The sequence below is a fragment of the Lactuca serriola genome, chromosome 7, assembly GCF_051521515.1.
Source record: "Lactuca serriola cultivar US96UC23 chromosome 7, Lser_US96UC23_V15, whole genome shotgun sequence".
NCBI classification, from domain to species: Eukaryota; Viridiplantae; Streptophyta; class Magnoliopsida; order Asterales; family Asteraceae; genus Lactuca; species Lactuca serriola.
The window spans coordinates 44,701,656-44,715,596 of NC_136414.1; the positions used below are offsets into that span (position 1 = coordinate 44,701,656).

Here is a 13,941-nt window from a genome sequence, read left to right on the forward strand (position 1 = left end):
TTTTATCCTTATTTTTTAAAATTAACAAACCATCCCTCATTTGTTTAACACTTACACACTTAATAGAAAATGTTATATGTTTTAGTTTATTTGGTTTTTTATTTGATTTACCATAATTAATACAGAATATAATAGATTTTATTTAAAAATTTCACTACGTGAATTTTTTAAAAAGTTCCCAAATAGTCATTATAGGGACTTAACGTCTCTCCCTACAAGAAAACAGCCTTTTAACGACGACTTTTTTAGAGACGACATAACAACCTTTTAGCGACGACTTTTTTAGAGACACACATGTCGTCTCTAAAAACTCACTTTTAGAGAGGACATATTGTCGCAAATAAAATTTTGAAAATTTCATTTTTTTTTCTGTATTTTGCGACGACAATTTGCATCTAAAAGATAAGCGGGAAATTTTTTCAGGTAACCGTGTTTTTTTTACACTTTTTGAGACGACATCTTGCAGCTAAAATTTTGGCGCGATTTTAACTACTTTAATATATTTGTAGCAAAATTATATTTTTTATTTACAGACAAATTTTCATCGCTAAATATAGAATTTATATTATATTTTTTTTAATGATCTAAATGAGATATGCTGGGCTTTAGTCTCAGATGTCCGAGTTCCATCCTTTGTTCTAAAAAAAACCGTTATACCCTTTGTTTGTGCCTCACGTGCATCTGCGACACCTTTTCCGGCGTCCGCTCACCTTCGAGAGGTGTCTTCCCCCCTTCGGCGCCCCTTTCACTTTCGGTAAGCTCTCTGTATTCTACATTTGGATTTTTGAAACAATGTTTTCTGATAGATGAATCCCGAGACACAACAAATCCAAGGTGCAATAGAAAATTGGCATGACAATCATTTTAAGGAGAACTGTGGATGGACAAATGAGCAAACACGATTAGCTTATGTAAGTATCTTAACCATTAGGTCCTTTTTGAAATATTGACCACAGATGTGTCTTAAGTTTTTACATGCTTGTTCAAAGTAAAGTGAAATACTTTTTTTTTTTGTCACGTCTTATTTATACAGATTTTAAAAAGGCACCAACAAATTACATTACAGGTTGATTGTTATTTTAGTTCTTTAAAATTTCTATCAGATTTTAAATGGTACCAATAAATTACATTATAGGTTAGTTTTTTTTATTTCTTTAAAATTTCTAGTCTGGTTGTGGCTGTTTCTGATGATATTGTTGTTTTGTTGATCTAATTCTTTTGTAATGGTTTAATGTTTGTAGAGAAAAACTGGTGTACTGAGAAGTAGGAAAGAATAGGGAACCGGTTGATTGTTGTTCTATTTGTTTTAAAATTACCAAGGGTCTTAAAACAATGTTTGTAGAGAAAAACTGTTTCTAATGATTGATGTTTTTGATGATATTGTTGTTCTTTTGATCTATTTCTTTTGTAATGGTTCATTGTTTGTAGAGAAAAACTGGTGTATTGAGAAGTAGGAAAAAACAGGGAGCCGGTTGATTGTTGTTCTATTTTTTTAAAAAATTACTAGGGGTCTTTATGTTGCATGTTTTTAAGTTTCTTTTCCGTGCATAAACTATTACTTATAACGAGTCTTCTTCATATATATATATATATATATATATATATATATATATATATATATATATATATATATATATATATATATATATATATATATATATATATATATATATATATATATATATATATAGGAGTAGGATCAAATGAGAACGCCTAAAAGGTTGAGAACGCGAGAACACTTATCAGCCAATCATTTTATTAGGGTATTTAAGTAAATTTGTATTTAATGTAATTTTAATTAATAAAATACAATTAATAATCAATATATTATCCATTAATATTTACCTATAATTAAGGGATATTCCATAGTTATCGTTCAAGGAGATATGGAATTGAAGATACAATTTCCAGTATAGCATTCAGGATTTCAGTCAATCGACTTTTGTATATGGTTCATCATTTACGGTTGAAGATAACAACGCATTTTACCATTCGTGATTCCAATCAATATCGATGTCAGACTGTTTTGGTTATAGTAGCGATGATACAGAAGATGATGATCAATATGGCGACGAAGCATTCAACTGTAATGAATATGATGACGACGATCTCTATCATTCGGATGATCAATACAGCGGAAGAAATCAATTATCTGATTATGCGAGTGAAGGTAAAAAATGAAAACAATACAACATCTTGTAAATACAGATCGTGTATTACAATAATTATTGAATTTTTGTATATGATGAATACGACCTGTCATTTATTCAGTACATATTTGTATACGATTAATCATATACGTTGTATGCATTAATTACTTAATGCTGGTGTCTCTTTCAAAAAAAAAAAAATACTTAATGCTGGTGTATATCACAGATCGTTGTACAGGAGTCCTTCGTTGTATATTTTTTCTTAAGTTTAATACAATGTTGATTAAGTTTGATAATCATTGGTGATTATGCATTAATACGATTAAAATGAGTAAACACTTCAACTTTTTTTACTGTTTCACAGACGTTGTACAGGAGTCCCTCGTTGTACATTTTTTCTTAAGTTTAATACAATGTTGATTAAGTTTGATAATCATTGGTGATTATGCGTTAATACAATTAAAATGAGTAAACACTTCAACTTTGATTACTGTTTCACAGACGTTGATTATGATTATAAAATTCTGTAGTTTATGTATACGTAATTGATAGAAATTTATATCATGTCTTGCATGTCGCATTATTGTTTTTTGTTGTCTTAAAAAACAAGTACAAATCGAACTGATTCTGAAGAGGAATCATTCAATAGTAATGTTGTTGACTCGCCTGGTGGGAAAACCAAGTTGTGGAAACCTATTGTTCCTAAAGATTTTATGCCAGATGTAGATGCTATATATCAATCATTAGAGGAGGCGGTTGAAATGTATAAATTATATACAGATAAAGCAGGTTTTGGTGTCAGGTTAAATACAGTAACGAGGTTTGGTGACAAAACCATTAAAAAAAGGTATGTAGTGTGCAACAAAATGGGTAAAATACCTAACAGATCAACCGACACTTTGGATCCTGAGGGAAGTGGAAGGAATAAACGAAACTCAAACTTCAAAATCACGAACTGCAAGGCATTGATAAAGTTTGAAAGGTTACATATGCAAACTAATGCTTGTAAAATATATGAGTTTGAAGAGAATCACAACCACCCCCTAGAGACTAAAGAAGAAAGACGGTATTCCAAACGTGCACGACGACTTAGTTATAAAGACAAGGAGTTTATAGTGCGTTCTTCAAAATCTAACATTGGTGCAACAAAGGCACATAAGTTACAAGCTAGTTTGCAAGGAGGTTATGAAAACGTTGGCCCTGAAGCAATTGATTATAAAAATTTCAGAAGGAAGATGGGAAACATTATAGGTGACAAGGATGCACAACTGGTTGTTGACAAAATGAACATGAGGAAAGATGAGTTACATAACTACACATTTGAGTATAAATGTGTTGATAGTGTGTTAAACACAATGTTTTGGGCGGATGAAACCGATAAGTTATATTACAAGGAGTTTGGAGATGTGATCTCATTTGATGCTACATTCCGAACAAATAAGTATGCTCTTATACTTATTATACATTTTTTTCTTTAAATATGAATATTGATGTTTTTTGAGTTTATAATCAATGTTGAATTTGTTTTTAATTACCTTTTTGATACAAGTATGGAATGATTTTTGTGCCATTTACAACCATTGATAACCACAAACGTTCAATAAACATTGGAGCAGGTTTGTTAAGCAACGAGTCAATAGAATCTTATCGTTGGTTGCTCGAAGCTTTTTTGAAAGCACATGTAAAACACCCTCAATTAGTGTTAACAGACCAAGATCCAACAATTCTACAGGCCGTTGAAGCAATATTTCCTACTTCTAATCATCGTTTATGTATGTGACACATTATGAAAAAACTACAAGCCAAGGTGTGTATATTTTGGTTTAAGTTAACACGCAACATGTTTTATTCAGCAATGATTTACACAGTTTACATATTTTTAAAAACGATTAGCATACATATTGTTTATTCATAGTTAATCTTATAAATTTCTATTTTTTTTTAGGTTTCAGCCGATTTTTTGAAAAACACTGATTTTCGAAAGCGTTTTACGAAGCTTGTTTGGAATGTCTACATCGAGCCTGAAGTGTTTGAATCAAGGTGGAAACTGCTTATGAGAAAATTCAAACTACAGGACAAAAGATGGTTCAAAGACATGTACAGGGATCGAAAACTTTGGATTCCAGCCTATTTTAAAGACATGCCACTACACGGTCTGATGAAAACTACTTCACGGTCTGAAAGCGTGAACTAATTTTTTTAATAAATACTCTAACTCTGGTAATTTGCTTATCTATTTCATGATGAACTACGACACCGCAATTGGAAAGCAACGAAATGCTCAACAGAAACTAGAACATGATACAAAAAAATGCAAAGCATGAAATGACGCTTCCAAGTGGATTACTAGAACATGCAGCTGCGATTTACACTAAATTTTTTTTCTATGAGGTCAAAAAGGAAATATTTAAAGCAGCCTGGTACTGTTCTATCGACAGTGTTGAAAAGATTGATGGGTGGCAAGTTGTTATGATTACACAAACGGATAAGAGCAAACAGTTGAAGATAAAATGCAAGGTTATATTCATCGTTTAAACGCTTTTCATTAGTCATCATACAAGTATATTATATCATTATTTTTAAATTACATATATTTTTTTTTCAATATTATGCAATAACCACCAACTAATATGTTAATTCAATCAGTTACTAACATACATTATTTTTATTATACAATGTAGGTTGAACTAAAGTTGCCTGAAAAAGAAGTTAAATGTTCATGCAATCACTTCATACGTACTGGCATTTTGTGTCGTCATATTTTTGCTGTATTGAAAAACAACCATGTTGAAGAGATTCCAGAGCAGTATATTCTAAGAAGATGGAGAAGGGATGCAATTTCCAGCCATTTGCTTGCTATGAAACATGTTGCCATGGAAACAGAAGATGACACCTTTAAACTTCTAACAGAGGCATACAACAATACTGAATACTGCTTGGATCATTTCAAAAGAAGCAAGGAGAAATTGTTGGAGTTTGTTGAAAAAACACGTACGTTGAAGCAGGCAGCAATGGAGTTTGGCAGTTCAAACCAAACATCACCTGATAACGATGAAGAAGAAATTATTCGGATGCTTGGAATACGCAACATTCCTGATGAAATAAATATCCATCCACCTGCATCTATACATACCAAAGGTAGTGGAACTAAGAAAAGAATGGTTAGTGCTATTGAGAAAGCCGTTGCAACTGCAAAGAAAAAAACCAGAATGTGCACAGGTTGCAATCAATATGTTAACCATAATTGGAGGACTTGCAAAGTAAGACTTGCACGAGAGTCAAAAGTTAAAATGGCCCATTCGTTTTCCCAATAGATTTTACTTTTCTATTAGATTTATGAATTAGAATATGTTTCTATGATTTAGTATGTTATGTTATCTTAAAACACTTTCATTATTTTTAACGTTTTGTTTTATTCAACGATGAATAATAGCAATGCCAAATTTGGTAATCCTAACAGATTAATGATATTATCTGACATTTAAACCTCTGTTATTTGATTAAAACAGTTCACACTTAGAATAGATATACTTTTCCTTTCTTGAAATTATAAAAAGGTCAATCATTATATACTATAGTCATATACAATTTAAGCAGTATTCATAGTTTATTGTATGCTGTTAGTAGTATATCTTAATAACAAATGTTTATACGATTAACTTTTAAAACACCTATACATCATATATTGATTTACGTTTGCTTTTGGGTAAATTTTAGTCATAAGTTTAACCATGGTCGACTTTAAACCCTTAATTATAGTCAATAATGAATAACATCATAAATACATTAATTATTTTCACATATTAATGATATGAAAATTGTTAAATACTCTTTTGTTAAGTTAAAACAATTTGCACTTAAAGTATAATATGTTAGGAATAATTCAAGTATTTATGCTAGTATTCAATATTTGAATAACAACATACTTTAAGATATAAACCCAACAACAATCATCTTCCTATTCTAATAAAAGAATAGTTTTATTCTCCTTTTGACATGTGTCATCTTATTAAACCTCTTAGTTAATGCATGTTTTATTCTTCTTTTGCCATGTGTCACTATATTATGTCTACTAATTAATACTTGCCACATGTCAACCTATTGATTATTAGTTTAAATTTTAAATTTTCCACTCTATCTACATTAAATTAATAGCATTAATATAAAATTAATACAAATTATAAAGTGATATAATTTCACATATTTATTTAAAATCAATAATTATAGTTTTATATAACTAAAAAATCTCCTAATAAATAATTTATTTAAAATAATTGATTAATAACTTTGAATTTTCACTAAAAAGCTTAATTAATTTTGTAACCGTGGTTCCCACGGGTTATAAACTAGTTATATAATATAGATATACTCACTTTAATTATTAAAAATTCTGATTGTATGGTCATAGTAACATATCGTATTAACAAATGTTTGTTAGTAAGAATCATTCCTGAATATACACTAAAATTATACCATCCATGTTAATCATCATTTTTTAACATAACTTAATTTTTCAAATGTTAATGTAAAATTATAACTACTAAAATATCACTAATCCATTACTAAAATTAGCAAACCAAAAGGAACTATTGTACATTCAGCAACCCAAGTTAATATCCTTAGCATACAAAACCATTGTTTTAAAACTATCCAAAAGAAACCATTGAAGTCATAACTAAAATAACTTTTTTAACAGAATTAACTTAAATCATCCAATCTCCTGTGAATTTCTTCCTTTGCAATGGCCAACAGTTGAGAACGTTGTCTTAAAGGAATCTTGTGGAATTCATCAACCTTTTGCAACACATAATCCTTTTGCACATTATATTCATGAGTGACGATTTTGTATAAATACTTTGTCCTCAGTTTAACAAGTTGATCATCTTGTGCAGAAGACTCGTTCTTGAACCCAACTTTAAAATCATTCATACTTCCACCCATATATGTTTCCATGTGACGCATCGTAAACACACCATAATCAATGCTATTGTTTATTGTTCTCCAAGGCATTTCCAGTCTATGTGGCATCATATGTGAAAACATCTCAGCTTTTGGATGATTCTGAGATTTTAAGTAATCAACTATGTAGTCTTTCTGAAAATGTAAAAAACATTGTCAACACATATGAAATTTTATTAACTATGTAAAGTAATTTTTATTAATCACTTACAATGATTTGGGGCAACTGACCATATCTCTCACCATCAGGATCATCAACTTTGCTGTTGTCAATGATTACAAACTCTGGGTGTTGTAAATTGATCACAAAAAGGAAAATGTGGAAGGAACGGATGACTGGTAGGAAAAGCTGCAACATTTATTCATTTACATGTATTCACTTTATTTAATATTCATATTTGATCAATGATAAATAAACACATAAGTAAATTGTGGAGATATATCTCTTACCAATCCAACAAAACGTAGGCTTGCGTCCATATCTTCAATAGAAAGCACCAGATTCTCAATGAATTTATCTTTACGTTGTCTTTCTGTTAAATCACTTTCAAGATACGAATTCTGTGATCCATTTTTAAAAACTCATTAACTTATTTATATGTTGTATTTAAACAATAGTATAATCAACATTGAACAATATTAAATTATACCGTCACATATGTCTTGCAATAAACTCTCAGAGGCGATTCAGGTGCACGCTTACTTTCATCAAGATTCAACACTTGACTCCAAAAATCAATGACATGGCCAAATAGTTCACATGTTGGAAAAAAACTTTCCATGTGAAACCTCTGAGCAGAAAACCCATCCAAAGTGTGGAAAACTATATCACTGCAAAAGACGTGACCAATTAATACTATTTTTAATAAGCAACCAACAAAATTAAGTAATTTTAAAAATATTTTAAATGCAACTTACTTTGGCTCTCCCTGGAGAGAGAATATCCATTCTGCTACACGTTTTTCCTGCCGTCGAACTCCTTTGATGATATCAACAACCCGTATAATGTAAGGAGATTTCAGATAATCGGATTTCATGCGAGGCCTGTACCCTCTTCTACTAACCCAATGTTCATCATTGTTGAATGGTACCACAGAAAAAGGAATTGGCATTTCCATTTTAGATGGTGGTGTATTCTTAAAAGATTTTCTTCCATATCTATTAGCGAAGTCTGCATATTCCTGTGACATTTGAATACTACATTTTGCTATCGGGGAGTTGTCAAACTGTTTGTGAGTTGTAGCTAGAATCAGCGTACGTTCAATTTCAGCCTCGTTATCATACCACCATTGAGATTGTTTTGGTTCCTCTGATGCGGAAACTTCACTAAACAAATCATTTACTTTGTTTTTCCATTCTTTGAACAACTGATTCTCAGGATATTTCTTGACAGCATCATCTATTTTGTCTTCCAACACTTTCTTTTGCTGCAATATCATGTCGTACATCTCCTTTATTGTTGAAATAGTTGTCTAATTAGGTCACCATAATAGAATTACGTTACAAACCAAATAAAAACATTAATATGTCAGTTAGTATTAATTAATACTATAGTAACTCATTATTCAAACGTGAATAGGTAGTAAACTACCTCAACACTTTCCCCACTTCCACTAAAAATCTTCTCTCTTTGATTTCCCTACGAAAAGTAATACAATATTAGTTGTTGTACTAATAACTTATTATTTAGTAATGATTATATTATATTAATACCTTACACCTTCTACCATTACTTTTAACACCTCCTGCATCATTTCCCTGTAAATAATGTATGAATATAATTAATTTAGATTATACCAAAATAACAAATAATAAATTTCATATGCATTATTCAATACAATAAAATATTACCTGAACTTTTTCTTGCCCTACATTACTATTTCCCGATGCTTCATTGATGACTTGAAATGGATCTTGCAATTCACCCATACCCAGACCAATTGTCCTACACTCTACTCTTTCTCGCTCACGTAGTTTATCAACATTCCAACAACATATTGCTGGTCTGCATCGTACAATCTTCACTGAATCGCATCGAACACTTTCTACGTATAGCAACTACAACAAAGACAAATAAAAAATGTATTACTTAAATACACTTTAATGAATCTGCACACATAAGTCTACCAATATTGAATGACAGCTGAATTTAAAACAAATCTTACCAGCAGTAATATAATTAGCCCAACATAGAATCCTTTTTTGCTGTTTGGATTCCATGCACTTTTTGTCTCCTTAAGGCAATCAAAAACATATCCACACCAATCAATGTCACTTAGATCCAGGTCTTTCGTGACTTTTGATAACATGGACAGGTCACATGTTCCCATGCTCATCGACTGACCAAGTATATTACACAGCAGGACAAAGATGTTTACTTCAAAGATTAAATCCGCACGTGTTGATTGCATAATAACTTGTTGAACTGCCCTTGGTCTAATATTATCTTCATCTTCGAACTGTTTCCTCCAAACAGTTATCGTGTCGTCTATGACTTCTCTATAAGGCATGGACTTTATTGTAACATGTCCCAGAGGCAGACCCAACATTTCGTGAATAACTTGCCGATTGATTGGTATATCTCCATGATGAAGTTTGAGTACCATCCTATCTGCATCAAAATTCCTTACAATATAATGCCCCATAATTGATGCACACCCATCCACTTTCATATTCAACAAATGCCCCAGACCAATAGAAGAAATATAAGCTTCCTGTTCCTTGCTAAGGTTATGCATACAACTGTACAAAACATTTGGAGATGTCCGTACTTGTATTCGCCTTGCTTCTTCTGCATCACTTGCTACAACTTTAGGCAGTTTTCTTGCCTTCACTACATTACCTTCTTTATTCTTTTGTCTTTTAAATTTCTTAACATTTTCTTTGTCATCATTTTTGAATGAAGTATAATGCCTTCTTTTTTTCCTTGTTACCACAGGTTTGTCATCTTCAAAATCAGAGTTTTCATCTTCATCAAGCTTCTTGACAGTAACATTATCTTTTCCTGTTAAGACATATTTAACACAATAAATGATTATAAATAAATTACCAAAATAATACTATACTAAATTTATTAAAAAAAATCACTACCTGAACATGAGTTTATAACAACAACTTCATCACCTTTTATTTTACATCTATCAAACCGTCTTTTTGTTCTCAATTCATTTTCCCTATGTATTCCACTATCTTCTGTCATGTCATAACTTTCAATCAAACCTGCCAATAAGTAGACAACATAATCATAACTGAAGACACTTTAATATACAACTTACATTACATGAAATCATCATTGATACCTCTTTGTTTCTGTATATTTTTTTTAGATTTTGAAAACCTTGAATTTCCTCCATCAAACTTCTTCACATTGACTTTGGGTTTCATGTTCTTTTCTATTAATAAATACAAAACAACACACATTATTAAAACTAACTACAACATCAAACTCTAAATAAATTTATTTTTAAACAAGTACATTACTTGAATCTGAGCTCAAAACTACAACTTTAAGATCCCTTCGCATTGAATGAGCTGGTGTGCGATTAACATGTTCCCCCACACCTGTCCAAAAAATAAGATACATAATCACTATAGATTCCAATTGATATTTAACATTTTAAATTTCATATAATCATCATCACCACCAGTTTGTTTTTTAGTTTTCTTATTAGGTGTTGAACACTTCTTTTGTCCTTCTCTTCTAATCCGAGGTTGTACTATTTCGTTTCCTTCATTGTCTTCATCTTCAATATCAATAAGCAATGGATTGGATTCTTCATTAGTGAATTTGCTGAATGCCGTCTTTAGTAATATCCTCTCGCTTTTCTTTCTACCTAATAGTAGAATTAAAATACCTTAATCATTTATAACTCAGAATTGAATCATTAACAACTCAAATAATCATAAATTATACCTACTAAACACAAACACAATTAAACACATACCCAGAAACAGAGTAATGTTTACAATAATCATCACTAAACAAACAGTGTAATTAACTTACTCACAAAAAACAGTAGGGACTCCTACACCATTATTCTTTACTTAGTACATCATGTACAGGATCAAACCACATACATACTCAATAAAGTACCCATTCACAACTGAATATGACTTTAACAATATACATAATATACAACTAACAACAAGGATTAATACTAGAAAAGTACTTCTGTCGCACAAACAATCGGATTTTACAAGTAATCAATAGTAATGAATGACATTTATACCCTTCGTTATTATTTTTGTACTAAACACCATTCACAATCGAATACTAACATCAATTACTCCTCTTGTCCTACTGATAATGTATTTATTTTTCCATTGATCAACAATACGATTGTTAAAACAAAAGTAAAAAAAGCCCTAATTTTTGGGTTTTCCTAACGTTACTTCAGTTCAAAGTAGTCGACTACGACTACACATGTATTTGCGTCTTAGAACTTTCAAACACAATCATAAACGATTAATTTTTAAACACATTCAATATCAGAATACCGTAACTTCGAAACTCATCTACAATTACCATTTTCATTTAAACATTCACATACACCAACGTGTTATTTGTAAAATACAACCTTTAAATCAACGATCATCAACGATGAAGAGTCACTACAGTTCATAATCGATGATATAAAGCAAAAACGAAAAACCCAACTTCTAGGGTTTTAAGAATCGTTAAAATGTACACATTAACAAAAAATAAACACACTACTACACCCGTTTTCCAGTCAATCGACATTCAAAAAAGATTAGAAAGCTTACTTCTTCCACTTCAGTTGATCATCGACGACATTCCTTCACCTTCAACCCTTCACGGAGTTCTGAATGCAAAATATCTCTTTACGGATGAACAATATTAATCGAGTCTTGTATAAACGTTTAGCTATGACGATATTTTGCATTCAAGATACGATCGAATCATCCAAAAGATTAGAAGTTAGATGTGATTACTAAAACATAGGAACGGTTTCTTTTAATTTTCAAACTTACCTGATATATTCAAAATGGATGACATCATAAAATTACTTGAATACCCTTTTATATTTTTTTAATTAAAAAAAAATTAAATTCATTTAATATTTTGTTTAAATTAATGATTAATGACATCCTTAGATTATAAATATTTAATGTACCAGATTTGTTCTCGCGTTCTCAACCTTTTAGGCGTTCTCATTTGATGCTTTCCATATATATATATATATATATATATATATATATATATATATATATATATATATATATATATATATATATATATATATAAGAACAGTTGGTTACATAAAAGCAAATCCAGCCTCAACGTGAAACATCATCTTTTGCAGATGGATTTGTGGTAAATGAAGGTGCTATCTTTCGTAAGGTGTTTGGTGATCGCTGGGGTCACAACATTGGACTTGGACGGAAGTTAAAACGCCCGTCGGGTTTGCCATGTTCCTCAAACACTTTGACACCATCTTCTTATGAGACAATGAAACAAATGATACAAGGCGCACAAGAAGCTTCTGATCGTCATCATGAAGAACAAAATAGGAAAAGGTATCAAGATTTAATTAATGTACTTTTACTTGTGATTCCTAATGCAAATCTTGCAAATTTCCCACCATTTGAGTCCACACCAACGCCTCAGTTAGACTACAATGCTTTTATTACAACAAATCAAATATCATCACAACAATCCGATGATGGTGTTGATGAGGAAGATCTGAGTGAAGATAATTAGTTTATTTATGAAGCTTTGTAGGTTTGTGGTTTTAATTGGATGTTACTAGTATGTTAGGTTAATGTTTTAAACTGTTAATGGATTTTTGGCTAGGCTGGATGTATCTGATTAGGTGTTTTATTGAAATATGAAATTATATGTTTTGTATTATTTTCTTTATGTCAATATTTATGGAACATTTTTGGAAACAACATATTTGTTTTACTATGTTTGTAATTATTAGGGACCATAGATCGTCTCTAAAAGTATTATATTTTTAATTTTTTTAATTACCATTAGAGATAACATTTCGTCTCTAAAACAAATTTTTATTTAAATAATTTACTGCAATTAGAGACAACGTATCGCCTCTAAAAGAAATTAAATAAACGAATAATATTTTATCTTTAGAGACAACATGTCGTCTCTAATACAAATCACTTTCAGCGATAACACGGATGTCGTCGCAAACAAAACTTTTAGCGACAGAGCTACAATGAGGAAGCTATCTGCGACAACCGTCGTCACTATTAACTTTTGACAACATTGATACTTTTTGAGACAACATATGTCGTCTCTAAAAAGCAATTTTCTTCTACTCTCTCTCTCTCTCTCTCTCTCTCTCTCTCTCTCTCTCTCTCTCTCTCTCTCTCTCTCTCTCTCATGTTATACATAATAATCATGCAACTTTTGTCGTAAGAGGTCATTGATGAAAAAAAATCAAAATGATCGTTTGAAGGAAACTTTTAAAACAAAAGGACCATTCATGAAATTTTTGATTTAATAACAATAAAATACTTAGAAAAGAAAGAAAATTAGAAAATAAATATAATAATGACAAGTTAATCATTTTAGTTTTGGATGACACCTAATCAACAACAAAATTTGCTGGAAAAAACTATGTTTCTGATTTTGAAATTTTGGGGACCAAAATTTGAAAAAATGCAAACCACAAATATCATTTTTGCAGTTTGTCTAAATATAAATAAATCGTATAAGATCCAAAGTAAAAAAGATTAAAAAGTTAGAGGTGTAATATATACCCATTTATTTCTGTTGGAGGACCTTAAATGAAAATAATTGGATGATGGATTGACATTGATGAGTAACTTTTATGCAATACACTAATTA

General features: G+C 30.6%; 2 protein-coding genes across 2 annotated transcripts; both read left to right on the forward strand.

Annotated features, from left to right (window-relative positions):
• The first annotated feature begins 2,013 nt into the window (after positions 1-2,013).
• Positions 2,014-4,344, forward strand: LOC145063927 (protein FAR1-RELATED SEQUENCE 5-like). The gene is made up of 5 exons (XM_079011482.1): positions 2,014-2,170; positions 2,377-2,452; positions 2,761-3,556; positions 3,700-3,831; positions 4,096-4,344. The coding sequence occupies exons 1-5, from the start codon at positions 2,014-2,016 to the stop codon at positions 4,342-4,344; spliced, it is 1,410 nt and encodes a 469-aa protein (XP_078867608.1).
• A 131-nt stretch (positions 4,345-4,475) lies between these two features.
• Positions 4,476-5,464, forward strand: LOC145063928 (uncharacterized). Its single transcript, XM_079011483.1, has 2 exons — positions 4,476-4,667; positions 4,832-5,464. The coding sequence occupies exons 1-2, from the start codon at positions 4,476-4,478 to the stop codon at positions 5,462-5,464; spliced, it is 825 nt and encodes a 274-aa protein (XP_078867609.1).
• Positions 5,465-13,941: the final 8,477 nt, after the last annotated feature.

Excerpts from the sequence above, each read along its gene's own strand:
- LOC145063927 (XM_079011482.1), top strand. The coding sequence starts at position 2,014 with ATGTCAGACTGTTTTGGTTATAGTAGCGATGATACAGAAGATGATGAT. Across the intron at positions 2,171-2,376 it reads ATCTGATTATGCGAGTGAAG|ATCGTTGTACAGGAGTCCTT; the intron begins GTAAAAAATGAA and ends TGTATATCACAG. Across the intron at positions 3,832-4,095 it reads AAGCTTTTTTGAAAGCACAT|GTTTCAGCCGATTTTTTGAA; the intron begins GTAAAACACCCT and ends ATTTTTTTTTAG.
- LOC145063928 (XM_079011483.1), top strand. The coding sequence starts at position 4,476 with ATGACGCTTCCAAGTGGATTACTAGAACATGCAGCTGCGATTTACACT. Across the intron at positions 4,668-4,831 it reads AGTTGAAGATAAAATGCAAG|GTTGAACTAAAGTTGCCTGA; the intron begins GTTATATTCATC and ends TATACAATGTAG.